This window comes from Halichoerus grypus, chromosome 14 (assembly GCF_964656455.1).
Source record: "Halichoerus grypus chromosome 14, mHalGry1.hap1.1, whole genome shotgun sequence".
Classification (NCBI taxonomy): domain Eukaryota; kingdom Metazoa; phylum Chordata; class Mammalia; order Carnivora; family Phocidae; genus Halichoerus; species Halichoerus grypus.
Window position 1 is genome coordinate 88,817,764 of NC_135725.1, and position 15,747 is coordinate 88,833,510.

A 15,747-nucleotide genomic window follows, 5' to 3' on the forward strand; every position below is an offset into this window, starting at 1 on the left:
TAATCATGAGACTGCATCAGAGAAACCCGAATTGCGGGGCATTCTGCAAAACATCTGCACTACTCTTCAAAAGCGTCAAGGTTGTGGATGACAAGAATACTGCATAGACTAGAGGAGGCACCGTGGTCCCGTGGTCCCGGATCGGATCCGGGCCAGGAAAACTGGCATTGGCGGAGAAAGGGCAGAGATCCTAATCAAGTCTGGAGTTTAGTACATAACGGGAACTAACGTGAACTCACGCGAATTTCTCGGCGCAGTTAAGTGCGCCCTTGCCACGTTGCTGATGTCGGGGAAAGCTGGTGAAGAGGCCACAGGAACTCTCTGCATGATCTTCGCAACTCCTGTAAATCCGAAAATGTGTATATATATATTTTGAGGTTTCCCCAGTGATTCTGACTCACCTTGATCTAGCTGGGATCCCCTGAACCTCCCTGGCTCATTTGCCACCCCCTTCCCCCGGGGCTTGCACTCCTTTCAGATGTCGCCCGGGGACGTTTAACCTGCAGCCCCACCACCTGGCTGGCTGCACCAGCTGCTTCTGCTACGGCCACTCCAAGGTGTGTGCGGCCGCTGCCCAGTTTCGGGAGCACCACATCCTCTCCGACCTCCGCCAGGGTAGGAAGCGCCTCCCATCGCCCCCACAGCGACCTCCCGGCGGGGGGGGGTGGGGCGGTCCTGCTCTGGGGAGATCCTGCAGTACTGGGGGTGGGGGTAGGGGTGGGGGTGGGAAGGAGGGGGCAGCCTCAGGCTGCAGGGGAGGCAACTCCCACGGGCTCACACACACAGGCCACGCAAGATGTGCCCCTCTGCACCCTTGAGCACTCCCCAGTACCTACCTGCACCCCTTGGCTCCCTCCCTGGCCTCCAGCAGGGTTGGGAACTGGGTAGGTGGCAGCCTTTAGATCCTGGGGGGGGAGTTTCTAATCAGTCTGTCAAGACTGGCCTCCCGTGACGTGTCCCAGTGCTGGGGATTCACGAGCAATCCCCTGGACTCCATTTATTGAGCACTTGCTGTATGCCAGGCACTGTGCTGAGTTCTTTACATGCATGGAACCCACAGAGTCCTTGGAAGGTAGGTACTCTCATTCCCATTTTACAGATGAGACAACTGAGGCCCAGAAAAGGTACGTCACAGAGTTTAGTGGTTGGCATCCAGGTTTGTCAGCTCCTGAGTTTTGCTCTCAGCTGCTCTGCCAGCCTTCTGTCTGGGACAGGGTCCGGGGATACCAGGGTGCCCTGGGTCCCCAACTGCAGGTGCGTGCACGTGCATCTTTGGAGCTGGAGGGCAGTGGAGCTCTGCATTAAATCACAGCCTACAGGGACCCCTGCCGTGCCCCGCAGAGTCCCCTGACCCCTGCATCTCCGCCGGGCAGGAGGGGCCCCAGACAGGGGGCAGTGCGCCCTCTGCTGGACACTGCACAGAAAGCAGGACGGAGATGGGACCCTGCCTTGAGGTCACCTGGTGGGGGGGGGGGTCTAGGGTGTTAGCATCAGATGGGACTCATTTTATAGATCCTAAGAACAATACCGTGTTCTGTTCTCACGTTGAGCCAGGCGCTGGGTTTGGTGCATCTCTCTCAGCATCTCGTATACTTCACTGGGACCCTCAGGCCACACTTCTCAAACCTTTTTGGTCCCTGGATCCCTTCATGCTCTTGAAAATTACTGAGGACCTCCAAGTACTGTTCTTTTTTTTTTTTTTTTTAAAGATTTTATTTATTTGACAGAGAGAGACACAGTGAGAGAGGGAACACAAGCAGGGGGAGTGGGAGAGGGAGAAGCAGGCTCCCCGCCGAGCAGGGAGCCCAATGCGGGGCTCGATCCCAGGACCCTGGGATCATGACCTGAGCAGAAGGCAGACGCTTAATGACTGAGCCACCCAGGTGCCCCCTCCAAGTACTGTTCTTTACGTGGGTAGTTTACATGGGTATTTTCTGTATTAGAAATGAAAACAGTAATTTTAAAATAGTTGTATATTAATTCACTTAAAAATGACCAGAATAAATGTGTAACATAAAATAATATCAGCCCGTGCAAAAAAGCTGTTTTTCAAAAAAAAACAAAAAGAGGGGAGTGCATGTGTATACTTTCACACATCTCTTTAAGGCTGGATTAGTAGAGCTCAGTCTGTTGTGATAGCACATGACTTGCAGTTTCTGGAAAATTCTACCGTGTGTTGGTCAGATGCAGCACGAAAGGTGCAAATTTCATCTTGGTGTTACTATGAAGATAGCTCGAACTCGTGGGTTCCCTGAGTCTCGAGGATCTCCCAGGGTATTTAGACCAACTTTGAGAACTGTTGCCAGGGCCAGAGGTACTCCGTTGTCCCCATTTTGCAGATAAGGAACCAGCTTCAGAGAGGTGAAGTAACTTGCCCAGCGTCACACAGCCAGTGAGGGGCAGAACTTAGTCTAGCACCAGGGAGCCGCAGACCTCCTCTTTCTGACCTCTTTCCCTTCATCCCTCCCTCCTCACCCCTCTGGTGCCCCAGGGGTCAGGCCTCCACCCCCTTTCCCAGCTGCTCCCTTGGGGTCATTTGCTCTGTGCCGGACTCTGCTTGGTGTGGTGCCGTCACCAGAGGGAGGGTGGATGGGACGGGGGATGGGAAGGTCTGGGTTCTCACCCTGGCTTGACCACTTCCTAACGAGGTGGCCTCCCTGAGTGCGGTGGGGCTAATGACACATGCAGCTCAAAGGACAGGCGTGGTGAGGTTGCGGGTGAGGAAGTTCTCGGAAGATCTGAGGATGAGGTCAAGTCCAGTACTGTCAGAGATGGCCTGTTGTTCAGTGCCCCGTGCTGGGGTCTCCAGACTGTGTCCTATGTTGTATTCAGGGCCCACTGAAGGGGCAAGGCAGGCTCAGAGGTCGGACCTTGCCCTAAACAGCCAGCATCCTGAGCTTTCTCACTTTTCCTGGGGCTACCTCCCACCCTAAGACCCCCATGCTGACTCTAGGGTGGGGGTCTGAGCTGCCTGGCTGTGGGCAGCATGGAGCACCAGCTGGCTCTCACCGCCCCCCCAACCCCAACCCGTCTCTAGAATTGTCTCTCCCCACCTACCAGGGTCAGTTGTTTCAGGCTGTGCTCAGGCCTCTGGGGGCCATCAGTGGGACCCCCAGGAAGGGTGTGAAGAGGGAGGGGGTGGAGGCCACCCTCCAGAGCCTCACATGGGCACGTGTGTTTGCTGTCCAGGAGCCCAGGGTTGGCGGACCGGAAGTGTGGGGGGCCCAGAGCATCCTGCACGATGGAGCCCAAGGGGGATCCTCCTGAATCCAGAAGACGAGGAGGAGCTTACGCTACCAGGTACGTGGGGTTGGCAGGACTGCCCCGCGTTCATTTCCTGCTGCGCCAGATGACCACCAACCCAGTGGCTAAAAGCAATGCAGATTTATCCTCTCCATGTCCTGGAGGCCAGAAGTCTGAAATGGGTCTCCCGGGGCTAAAATCACAGCATCCACAGGGCTGCGCTCCTGAGGCTCCAGGGGAGAATCTGTTCCCTTGCTTTCTCCAGCTTCTGGAGGCCGCTCACATCCCTCGGCTCGAGACCCCTCCTCTGTCTTCAGAGCCGAGGGGTCTCTCCCTGTTGTAGCTCTGTGACGTCAGTTCTTCTTAGTCCCTCTTCCGCGCAGGAAGGGCTTTGTGATTACACTGGGCCCAGGTGGATAATCCAAGATAATCTCTCTACTCTAAGGTCAGCTGATGAACAGCCTTTATCCCATCTGCAATCTTCATTGTCCCTGCCATGCAACATACCGTATTCACAGATTTCTTAGATCAGGACATGGATACCTTTGGGGGCCATTTTTCCACCAACCACACGCCCCACAGAGTCTGCTGGAGCACCCCCCCCCCCGCCGGATTTCTGATCAAGGGCTTGCCACCAGGCCCCTTCAGGCCCCAGAAATCCCTGTGCATCATCCATCAGTCTCTCACCCCGCCCGGCCATGGCACCCTCCTCCCAGGGTCCTGGGATTCCCGCAGAAGCAAGAAGTTCTAGATTATTCTGAACCACCCCCCACCAAGTAGGGCAACTCTGGTCTCCTGGGAACTGTACCAGACCTGGAACCAGGATCCGGGAGTCCATTCTTAGCTCTCCTATGGCCAGATTCCGGGTCCACTGGCTCCCCCGACCCGGTCCTGCCCTTGACCTCCCTCTCCGAGAAGGGCCAGAGCGATGGTGCACAGATACCCGGCTTGCTCTGTGGACACAGCACCTGGCAAGAAGCAAAAGTCCAGGGGTCTTGAGAACCCCGTCCTGGGGCAGGTTCCCCAAGCTCAGAGGTCTAAGAGCACAAAACACACTCTATTCCGTGGTGCTTTTTTGACGGGCTTAAGAAAAAGTAGTTTTTTTGCTTAAGAAGTATTTGCTGGGTCCTGTGCCGGGTGCTGGGCACAGTGCAGTGGGCGAGGTAGGTGGACAGAATCAACCATTTTGACTTCACATCTTGATACGCACCACATTCTCCCAACACACTCTGCCTCCCACTGATTCCTGAGTGCCGGGGGACGGGAGGGAGATAAGCAGCGAGGGGCCAGTGGGGCCCTTTCTTGCCACGTGGGGGTTTTTCAGCTGAAGCAGTTGGAAGATACAGAAAAACAGCCCGAGTTTGAAGGCTGTGTGTGATAGGGCCCCGGGGTCCTCTGTGTTTCTTAGGAGGCCACCACTTTCTTTCTGCTCGAAACGTGTTCTGACGCCCGTGGAAAGCGTGGCCTCGGGGCGGTCAGCGCCCCTCCTTAGCCACACGTGTAGCAGGCTTACCTTGTACGTGCTCTGAGCCTCACTAAGCTCCCCACGCGTGGGGCCACCAGAAGCTGCTGGTGGGGTATTGTGAGCACGGATTGTGACGGGGACGGCTGGGTGCCACCACTGTGTGCGACACGCGTGTCTGCTCTGCTCCCAGAGGCTCCATTGTCCCATCAGGCTTCACTTACAGAACCCAAGCTCGAGACAGTGACAGCAGAGCAGTAAGCCGGGCGTGGGGCCCCGTGTTACCACAGGGGCACAGGGACATGAAGCAGGCCTGCAGGGAGGCGTGCGGCCACCCTCAGCGTCTGCTTTGCAGGGAGCCTTTGGCTTTCTCCCTGCTGTCATTTTATCTTGTTTGGATGTTTAATTGTCAATAAAATCAACATACCGCCGACAAAATCTTTAAAAGCAAGCTAATTAAGTGAAAACAAGCCTTTTTCTCGTCTTCAGAGAAGTTCCTGGGAGATCAGCGGTTCAGCTATGGACAGCCCCTCACACTGACCTTCTGGGTCCCCCCTGGGGGCTCCCCACTCCCCGTGCAGCTGAGGCTGGAAGGGGCGGGCCTGGCCCTGACTCTGCAGCACTCCAGCCTTTCCGGCCCCCCGGATGCCGGGCAGCCCGGGGAGGTACAGCTCAGGTTCGAGTAAGTGTCTTGCTGTGTCCTGAGAGCGGGGCCTGGGCAGTCAGGGTGGTCCCTGAGGTCTGGGCGCACGTGGATTGTCCTGTGGTCTGGGGCCTCCCGCCCTCTCCGCCCCTGCTGGAGGCTCCTCGGCACCACCTGCCCCCAGCCTTGGGTTCCAGTTTGACGCCCTCCCCTGCCAGGTTGCAGGAGACCTCCGAGGATGTGGACCCTCCGCTGCCCCCCTTCCACTTCCAGCGGCTGCTCGCCAATCTGACAGCTCTGCGCATCCGGGCCGGTGGCCGGAGCCCACGCCCTTCTGGTCAGTAATGATAAGGACAGCCCCCATCCCCAGAACCAGCTGGGCCCCGGGGCTCCTTCGTGCATAGCCTTGCTGAGTCCCCACAGCAGACAGTTACCACCCCCGTTTTACCACAAAGACATCTGAAGGTCAGAGAAGTAGGACCCTTGCCAAGGGGCATGCAACTGGTAAGGACCGGGGAGGGTGGACCCTGAGGACAGAGGCAGGGGCTGGACAGGTAAGGGGCCCGAGGGTGGACAGCTCTAAGAGACAGATGTGTGGCTATGAAGCAGCCAAGAACTGTTGGGTGTCGTCAGGCCACGGCGGAATCCACCACTGCCAGAAGGCAGGACCTCTGAGGGTCCTCTGGGTGCTGGGCTCAGGAGCAGGCGAGGGTCCCAGAGTTGGCTCCTCCTGCTGGTCATTGGTGGTATTGCACCTAAGCCTCCCTGAGTGCAGATCCGTTTCTGAACCTTCTCAGAGCCGAGGGGGCTGGGTCAGGACCCAGCTTCCAGGGGGCTTTCTCACGCTGCTCACATGGTGATGGTCCTGATGGTCCTCTGACTGTTCCTGGTTCCTCCTTCTTTCCTTAATGTACTTTCTCCTTCTCTCCCTACCCCCTCCCCTGGCTCCCATACCTACATGTGCCTAGACTGGACTTCAGTACCCCCCTTTTAGAAGAGGTATCTCACATAGGACACCCCTTTACTATCTGGAAGGGAAACTTAGAGATATTATAACCTACCTAGACACGATCTTTAAAAACCAATATAGTACCCTAGTTGTAATCTACAGAACAAATAAAAGGGAAGTAAATGACATACGAAAGTAATTGATTTCCAGAGTGTCAGTGCTCAGGCATGACCGCACTGGACAAGAGTTGTCGTGACAAGTTTCCCCCACTGTGACGAGTAAGTGTGCGTGTCGGGGCAACCGAAGCTCGGGAGCCGTTTGCATATGTGGAGGGCAGGGAAATCGTGACGCGGAGGCGTGTGCATGACTAATGCTAGTGTAAAAACCAGGGTCAGGATCAGCTGTCCCCAGGCAGACTTACTTGAGCGTGTGGCGGGGCTCTCACTGATGGAGACAGAAGGGACAGAAGCCACTGGTTTGTGTGGCCACAGGCGGCAGGGGGATGGTGAGAAAGGGGGTGCAGTTTTGCTACCTTGGTCAGTGCGGTTCTTTGAAAAGGTTTACTTAGCCTTGGTGGTTTCATTGCTTCGTTAGGGGGTAAAAAAGCCTTGGCAAAGTAACCATCCATTTGTGGGTGAAGCTGTAAAGCCAAGTTTCAAATACCCATCTGAATATGATTGATCCTTGTTCCTTAAACCTTGTACATTTGTCATCTTGAAATCATCACTAAATCGGATTGTTGGCCAGATCACTGCGAGTGGGGCAGTTACAGAGGGGACCGTAGCACAGACAGGGTACACACTGGTGACAAACTCCCAGAACTGGGGGTGGGGTACCGGTGACACGATTTTCCAAAGTGGTGAGTGACTCTCGGGAAGATTCTCAGCATCACAAAGCACGGCGTTCCCTCCACGTTCACGGTACCTGCGTTACCAGACAATTCCATGTACACCTGAACATTCGGAAATGCCTTGTGCTTATGTTTAAAATGGAGTTGGAGTCTGGGCTCACGTGTTTGGAAAGGGGCATCCCTGCCCCTTTCGGCATCCAGACAGACATTTGAAAGTCACGGGGAGGGGGGGCACCTGGGTGGCTCAGTCGTTGGGCGTCTGCCTTTGGCTCAGTTCATGATCCCAGGGTCCTGGGATCAAGCACCGCATTGGGCTCCCTGCTCAGTGGAAAGCCTGCTTCTCCCTCTCCCACTCCCCCTGCTTGTGTTCCCTCTTTTGCTGTGTCTCTCTCTGTCAAATAAATAAATAAAATCTTTAAAAAAAAAAGAAAGAAAGAAAAAAAGTCCCGGGGGGGAGGTTCTGCTCATGTCAGGGTGTCTGATAGCCCTGGTCCTTGTCTCCCCATCGTTGTGACAACCAAAACAGCCACAGATTTGCTTCTAGGGGGGTGATTGGCTACTTTTGAGAACCCTGACTTCTGGGGCCCCTTCGAGTCCAGGCTTGGGGGTTGTAACCCAGCCCCTCCTGCCTCAGCTCCCTCGTTCTCTTTGGAGCTTCAACCCCATCATCCTTGCCCATGCTCCCCAAAGCCTCCCTGATCCCCAGGTCACCCTGCTGAGCCTTCTTTTTTTTTTTTTTTTTTTTTTAAAGATTTTTTTATTTATTTGACAGGGAGAAAGACAGCCAGAGAGGGAACACAAGCAGGGGGAGTGGGAGAGGGAGAAGCAGGCTTCCCGAGGAGCAGGGAGCCTGATGCAGGGCTCGATCCCAGGACCCTGGGATCATGACCTGAGCCGAAGGCAGACGCTTAACAACTGAGCCACCCAGGCGCCCCAGCTGAGCCTTCTTGCAGGAATTTCATTTCTGCCACTCACTCAGCCTTCAGTTAACAGATGTTCACAAAGCACCTACTTAGGCCGGGCCTGTGCTGGGTGCCGGGGCAAACTGGAGAGGCAGGTGGGCATACCGACCGTCCCTCTCCCCGCCCCCCCGCCAGCCCCAGACCTCCTCTTCCCACTGATGATGTTCTGGGCTATCTCTCCATTCAATTGCTTTTTTTCAGCGAATAGTGTGTCTTGGAGGCCGTTACTTGTCTTACACATAGAAAAGGCTGGTTGTCCGTCCACCGCGTATCGTTCCATGGCATAGATGCTCCCTAAAGTTTCAACCATCCCCCTATTCCTAGACATTGAAGCAGTTTCTGGTTTTTCACTATGCAAACATTGCTGCAGAGAACAGGGAAGAGCTCCATAGAAAGGTCTTTGTCTCCTTGTGCAAATCTGTCTGTAGCATCGATTCCTCAAAATGGAAACGTTCGGTGTTAGGTCACAGAGGGCACATTTTAAGTTTTGATACCCGCTGCCAGATTGTCTTACAGAAAGGCTGTACCAATCTGTGTTCTCAGGGCACGTGTCCACCCTCCTCCACTGTCTACCTGCTCTGGTTCTTCTTCAGGGTTGATGGATCGTTGTTATATTTTGCCCTAAGATTCTAGTTTTCTGGAGGAAGGTTGGTCTGATAGGGGCTCTCTCGCTTCACTAGTAACAGAACCCTCAATTAAGTGTCTGCCTTTGGCTCAGGTCATGATCTCCGAGTCCTGGGATCAAGCCCCACGCCCCTGGGGCCGGTTACCTGCTCAGCGGGGAGTCTGCTTCTCCCTCTCACTCTGCTCCTCCCCCTCCTCGTGCTCTCTCTCTCTCACTCACTCTCCCTCTCAAATAAATAAAATCTTTAAAAAAAAAGAAACAGAACCCATGAGTTCCTCACACCATCTTTCCCTGTCATTGATCTTTATTTATTTTTAAAGATTTTATTTATTTATTTTGAGAGAGAGAGCATGAGCTGAGGGAGGGTCAGAGGGAGAGGGAGAAGTAGACTCCCTACTGAGCGTGGAAACTGACAGGGGGCTCGATCCCAGGACCCCAAGATCATGACCATGATCAAGCCCTGTGTCAGGTTCCATGCTCAGTGGGGAGTCTGCTTCTCCCTGAGCCGAAGACAGATGCTTAACTGACTGAGCCACCCAGGCACCCCTCCCGTCATTGATCTTTAAATGCTTACCCATCTGAGGGGCGTGAATGGTATCCTCCTTGTTTAAGTTTACATATCTTTAATAACCCATGAGAATGAATGTCTTTCCATAAAATTCCCAGCCATATCCATTTTTTGTTCTGAAAATTACCTTATTTTTCCTTTGTCCTTTGTTTTTTTAAAATTGTAATTGACTCATAGAGTGCCTTTCTGTATGTGGGCCAATAACCCTCCCTTTGCCTGTTACGTATGTGAATAGGAAGGTCTTGGGGGGGCGGGAATGTGTGCCCATAACTCTCTTCCTCTCTATCCTCGTTCTGCAGGCCAGGTGTTCCTGACCGAGGTCCGGCTCATATCCGCCCAGCGGGGGCTCTCCCCCCCAGCCTCCTGGGTGGAGACCTGCTCATGTCCCAAGGGGTACACAGGCCAGTTCTGTGAATCCTGTGCTCCCGGATACAAGAGGGAGACACCACTGGGGGGTCCCTATACCAACTGTGTCCCCTGCACCTGCAACCAGCATGGCACCTGTGACCCCCACACAGGTGAGTCCCGGCACCCCATCCACAAGCCCCCTGGGCTGTACCGAGGACAGCCGATGACCTGAGCAGGGTCAGCTGCGTGCATGTGCGAGTGATCACCAAGAGCAACACTCATGAAATGGTGTCATCAGGTTCCTCCCCATGCTGGGACCTCTCTATACACTATACCGTCAACTCCTGCCGTTAGTGTCCCATCTTACAGGTGAGGGGCCCAACGCGCAGGGAGGCCGCTCGGCAAGTAGGTGGCAGAACTGCTCCTGCCACAAGTTCACTACCGGCAGTTCTTCCCCACTTGCAGCCAAGGAAACGCAGAGAGCCCTCGAGGAAGGTCACCAGGCAGGAGCTGCTGGGTGGGGCCTCTCTCCACACCCAGGCCCTCCCGCTGCCCTCCTGGAGCAGGTGGGGGGTCTCTGAGAAGGGAAATGCCTGCACTGGAGTGGACAAAGGACAGCAACCTGGGAATCAGCAGACTAGCTAGGGCGGACAGACACACACTACCCGTCAGGGGCTCCTCCAGTTTTGGCCGAGGCAGGCATCACTAATCGAGCCCAGATGAGGCCTCCCAATGCTTCCGTGCACTGCTCCAGGTGGCCCCTCCCGAGGAAGCGCGAAGCACGGCCGGTCCGTCACCCCTCGGAGCCCTTTGCCACCCCGTGACTTCCTGCTCCGTTTGGGCAGGTCCTCACCCGTCAGATGGGCAGCGAGACCACAGCTGCTCACACTGGATAGAAAGAGGAGTGAGCGCGGGGGTGTGGGCCGAGGCAGTGACCAGCGGAAAGCAGCACAGTCATGATGGTTCCCCCTGGATTCGCCACCCTGAATTCCCTCTATTCCCCCCACCCCATTGGGTGCTGCCGGGCCTCCTGGAAGCGGTGGTCTTGCGTCACTGAGCCCTTCTCAGTGGGGCTCCTCCCTCAGTCCCTGGCCGTGGTGCCTCCCTTCCCCAGGGCACAGGGTCTGATCGGACTCCAGGTGCTGGAGAAGGGGGTTTGCACCATCCCCCAGCATGAGCAACCAGTGGGGGCGGGGGTCTGTTCTATAAGACCAGGCCGCCTCCGGGAACCCGCAGACCCCATACACGGGGAGCCTCCTTGCAAACTCCTGTCAGGAACAGACTCCTGGGTCTGTGTCACTCTTGCTTTTGGCCCCTGAGGTTAAGAGAGCACAGAGGAAGGGGCAGGAAACCCGTAAGTGTAGACACGGATGTGCCATCTGTTGGGTCGCTGATAGGTTTTGGAATACAAAATACCAGCGATAACAGTCCTGGATCATTCTGTGAGCCGGGGACTCTGCAGGGCACTCTGGCTGCATCCTGACGAAAACCCTCGAGGTCAGAGCCCTTGCTGTGTCCATCTTGCAGGTCACTGAGGCACAGGGTGTTAGATGGTTTCCACAGCTCCACACGGTCAGTAAGTGGTAGACTTCTTCTCCCCAGGCTGTGCCGCTCCCGCCTTGGAAGGTTCCCACCTCAGTTCTGCTGGGGACATGCTCTGTGACCTCTCCCGCCAAGATGCCCCCGTCTCTGGAGCATTCTGGGCTCAGGTGGTCGTAACCAGGTGCTTGTCTTTCCCCTCAGGGATCTGCCTGTGCGGCCACCACACCGAGGGCCCGTCCTGTGAGCGCTGCTTGCCGGGTTTCTATGGCAACCCCTTCGCAGGCCAGGCCAACGACTGTCAGCCCTGCCCGTGCCCCGGACAGTCGGCCTGCACCATCATCCCAGAGAGCAGGGAGGTGGTGTGTACCCACTGCCCCTCGGGCCAGAGAGGTGAGTGGCTCGTGCCCTGGGGCCCTGCCTCTGTCCTGCACTCCAGGAGTGGGGTCCTGGGTTTGGAGTGTGACCGATGGGGGAGGGCCTAGCTTAGGAGTGGCAGGCCTGACCTCTCAGAACACGGCCAGGACCCCAGGCTGCTGTGGGTTCCTGGCAGAACTTGAGTGATTGAGCATGTCCAGGAGAGCTTTTGAAAATCCCCTTCTGGGCCCTGGCCCCATAGAGCCTGATTTAGTAGCTCGAGATGGACCCTGAGAATCTATACGCGTAGCAAGTGCTCTGGCTAATTCTGATACACGGTTAAGGTCGAAAACCTCTGATTAAACTTTCAGCTTTTACTTTTTTTTAAGATTATTTATTTGTCAGAGTGAGCGTGAGCCTTGACATAATGTTGCCAAGGTTCTCAGACGTCTGACTGTATGTGTGGTGACCGGCTGCCTCAGGACTGGCCATTACGTCGGTCCTGTCAGGTGCCTGCTTTGCTGGGGAGCGCTCTGCTCTGGAAGCAGCTCCCCACAGCCAGCCGCAGGAGGGGGGCGGGGCAGGGGCCCCAAGACCTGACAGAGCCAGGTCCCACCTGGGGACCCTGCACCCCACCCTGCCATCATGCTGTGCCTCCGCTCCCTAACCCCCACATTTTCTGGCTCCCCCCAGTCTACAGACGTGAGGGGAGCCCCCTCCGGTGGGTGTGGACAGTTGTAGAAGTTCAGTCTGGCCCAGGCTGAGATGAGCTGCACCTGAGGGAGGACTTTGGGGGAACAGGACGCTGCAGTACATGGAGGGAACAACCCCCTGGGAGGGGTGCCCGGGTGGGCACCAGCCCCCGCCTTCACCACGCCAGCATCCTGCGGGCCTTGCTGAGGAAGAGGATGGTGGCCGTGGTGCTGAGGAGGGTGATGACAGTGACTAGGCGGGGACAGCCCCTGCTGCTGAGCCCTTAGCAGGTGCCAGAAGCTGAGCACTTACCTCACCAAGCCCTCGGAGGTGCTGCCATTATAGTCCCCGCCTTGCAGACGAGGAGCCCGAGTTCAGAGAGGCGCAGGGGCTTGCCCAAGACCACACAGCCCACTGACGGCTGAGCTGGGCCCTGGCCCCGGAGCCCATGCTCGGCTGCACAGGGAGGCCCGAGGGACGCCCGCCCTCCCCGCCTAGGGACCCGGCAGCCTCGCGTGCCGCATGCCTCGGGCCTCGTGCCACATGCCACGTGCTGCATGCCACGTGCCACCTGCCACGTGCCTCGTGCCTGCTCCTCCACACACAGCCATCTCCCTCCCCCAGGGCGGCGCTGTGAGCTCTGTGATGACGGCTACTTTGGAGACCCTCTGGGGCTCTCTGGGGCTCCCCAGCCCTGCCGGCGGTGCCAGTGCAGTGGGAACGTGGACCCCAACGCCGTGGGCAACTGCGACCCCCTGTCTGGCCACTGCCTGCGTTGCCTGCACCACACGACAGGTGCCCACTGCGAACGCTGTCAGGGCGGCTTCTACGGGAGCGCCCTGGCCCCTCGGCCCGCAGACAGATGCACGCGTGAGCACCCACCCTCCGCCCCGCGGGTGGGGCAGGGCGGGGGCCCCTCTCCACCAGACCCAGCCCGCAGCTTGGGGGGCTGTGCAACCTCAGGCACATTCCTCACCTTCTCTGTCCCCTTGTCTGGAAGGTCTAGGAGTTTGCTCTCATTGTCTGGAAGGTCTAGGAGTTTGCTCTCGTCCAAGGTCAAGGTCTCTCTCAGCCTCGATCTAATCAATGCCGATCCTGTGATTTTTTTTTTTTTTTTTTTTTTGCCTTGATAATTTAGTCCTTATGAGGTAAGGTAAGCCCCGCAGTTAGCGCCTACGACTGTCCTCCGTGGCAGACAGCACCCATCATGTTTGTGCTGCCCCTGGGCTTCCAGCAGGCTATTCCTCTCCCCAGCCTGGGTTAGCACTCAGCCCCCTGTCCCCGCTCAGAGGGCCACGGCGTGCCTCGGCCCGTGGAAGGCCTCCAGAAGTGCTGGAGGGAGAAGCCCAGCATTTCCCCCAAACTTACTTGCTCCAGAGCCCTTTCATCATGTGAGGAAGCCGGCCTCTCACTCTGTGGAGCCCAGGAGATCAGGGTCAAGTGACCCAAAACAGTGGGCACCCGGGTCCACCCGTGACTCCCTGGCCTGGTCTCTGGCGTTCTCCCCAGCCGGCTGGAGTTCAGGGCAGGTTCAGAAGAACCATCTGCAGCCATGAGGATTCTAGGCTGTCTCTCCAAGGACATAGGAAATGGGGTGAGAGTTGAGCCAGGCCCTAGAGCCTTTTTCCAGAAAAAGCTTAGTAGTCTGTGTTGAATGTGAGGCATCCCCGTGGGCTCCCCATCTTCTCCTGGACCCCCAAAGGTTGAGTCAATGATCTATGTGGTTCCCCAACACCATTTCTGCCTCCATTCCCAGCCTGCAGCTGCCACCCCGAGGGCTCAATCAGTGAGCAGAGAGCCTGCGATCCGGAGACCGGCCAGTGCCCCTGCCTGCCTCACGTTACGGGACGGGACTGTGGCCGCTGCAGCCCCGGCTTCTACAACCTCCAGCCCGGGAGGGGCTGCCAGAGGTGAGTGGGGTGAGGCTGCGGGTGCCCTTCCCCTGGGTGTGTCTGCAGGATGGAAGAAGTCCCGGGGAGCCCCCAGAGGGGGGCCTGGCTTAGAATGTGTCATCCCAGGCCCACCGCCAGGGACACTGTGCCCTGCCCCAGAGGGGGACAAAGGGATGGTCCCTTGGGGGGTCAGACTCGTGGCCCTGCCAGCCCAGGACACAGGCCAAAAGCAACCCTGAGGGACGTCCGGGTGGGCAGAGGGCCGGTTTGGTCTCTGATTCCCCGCTCAGTGACGCTGCAGCTCTGTGGCCTTTTTGGCCAGAGCAGCACCTTAGACAGTGTCTTTAGGGAGCAGTGGAGGACCCCAAGGAAATGCCCAGTGCAGCAAACAGGCTTCTTCCTTGCAAGACTCCTCAGTGCCTTTAATATGCTAATTGCGTTGTGACTTTCCAACAGAGGGGCATAATCTGAAGATTTGTAAGTCCCCATAGCCTTATTTGGGGGGTGGGGGTAGCTTTTTTGTGAGATGGTGCTTCCCAGGACACAGCTCGGGGAAAGCTGTTGGATGTGTAGCTACGTGGCGATGGGGCCTCGTGGGTGGAGAGTGTGATCCGGAGGCCCCTCGTGGGCTGCAGCCAGCCGAGGCTGGGTGGGGAGCGGCTCAGAGCTTGTCTCCGACCCGGGTTCCTTCCCCATCCTAGCTGCAAGTGTCACCCGCTGGGCTCCCAGGAGGACCGGTGCCACCCCGAGACTGGGCAGTGCCCCTGTCGCCCCGGGGTTGAGGGCCAGGCCTGCGACAGATGCCAGCTGGGTTTCTTCGGCTTCTCCATCAAGGGCTGCCGGGGTGAGGAGGCGGGGTGCTTCCCGGCTGCCCGGAGGGTGGGGTCTGAGGTTTCTGGACAGGAGCCACGGGGACGCCAGCCATGTGGCAGAGAAGGGAAAATTGGCTGCAGGCCTATCTTCTAAAAGCGGCCGTAGAAATGTGGAGAGAGCGTAGGGGACCAAACATCTAGCCCCAGGCTCCGCTGCTCAGTTCCCGTGTGCTGGGGTCATTGAGTCACCTCTCTGGGCCTCAGCGTCCGTATTCGCACAGCTGGACTGCCTGGCCGTTTCTAAACATGGCTGCTTCTCAGACCCAGGGACACTGAAACAAGTCAGTCACCACCTCTGACCTTCTGACTCAGTGTCCTGGGAAGGACCCAGGAGTGTAGTTGAGCTGGCCCTGGGGGGTCTGGAGCATCCAGGTGTGAGGATGCAGGGGCCCTGGGGGTTCCGATTGGGGGGGATGCCATCTGCCCCGGTTCCCTCAGCCTGCAGGTGCTCCCCGTTGGGCGCCGCCTCGGCTCAATGCCACAAGAACGGCACGTGCGTGTGCAAGCCCGGCTTCGTGGGCTACAAGTGTGACCGCTGTCAGGACAACTTCTTCCTCACGGCTGGTGGCACACGCTGTCAGGAGTGCCCATCCTGCTATGCTCTGGTGAAGGAGGAGGTGAGCCTGCCCTACCTCCCATCACTTCACACCCCCTCCCATGAGCACCAACTCTGTGCTGGGCACCGGGAAATGCCTGCTCACCACCAGCTCTCAGGCCTTCTGGGGCCACTGGTCACCTTGCCCC

At 57.3% G+C, this 15,747-nt stretch overlaps 1 protein-coding gene across 1 annotated transcript in view; it reads left to right on the forward strand.

Moving 5' to 3' along the window:
- Positions 1 to 15,747, forward strand: part of LAMC3 (laminin subunit gamma 3) — a 55,170-nt gene that overhangs the window by 25,610 nt on the left and 13,813 nt on the right. Inside the window, exons 8-17 of the mRNA XM_036117077.2 lie at positions 479 to 615; positions 3,190 to 3,300; positions 5,195 to 5,387; positions 5,567 to 5,685; positions 9,602 to 9,820; positions 11,394 to 11,582; positions 12,864 to 13,109; positions 13,996 to 14,149; positions 14,833 to 14,975; positions 15,442 to 15,620. Coding sequence (XP_035972970.1) covers positions 479 to 615; positions 3,190 to 3,300; positions 5,195 to 5,387; positions 5,567 to 5,685; positions 9,602 to 9,820; positions 11,394 to 11,582; positions 12,864 to 13,109; positions 13,996 to 14,149; positions 14,833 to 14,975; positions 15,442 to 15,620 — 1,690 coding nt within the window. The remainder of the gene's footprint in view (positions 1 to 478; positions 616 to 3,189; positions 3,301 to 5,194; positions 5,388 to 5,566; positions 5,686 to 9,601; positions 9,821 to 11,393; positions 11,583 to 12,863; positions 13,110 to 13,995; positions 14,150 to 14,832; positions 14,976 to 15,441; positions 15,621 to 15,747) is intronic.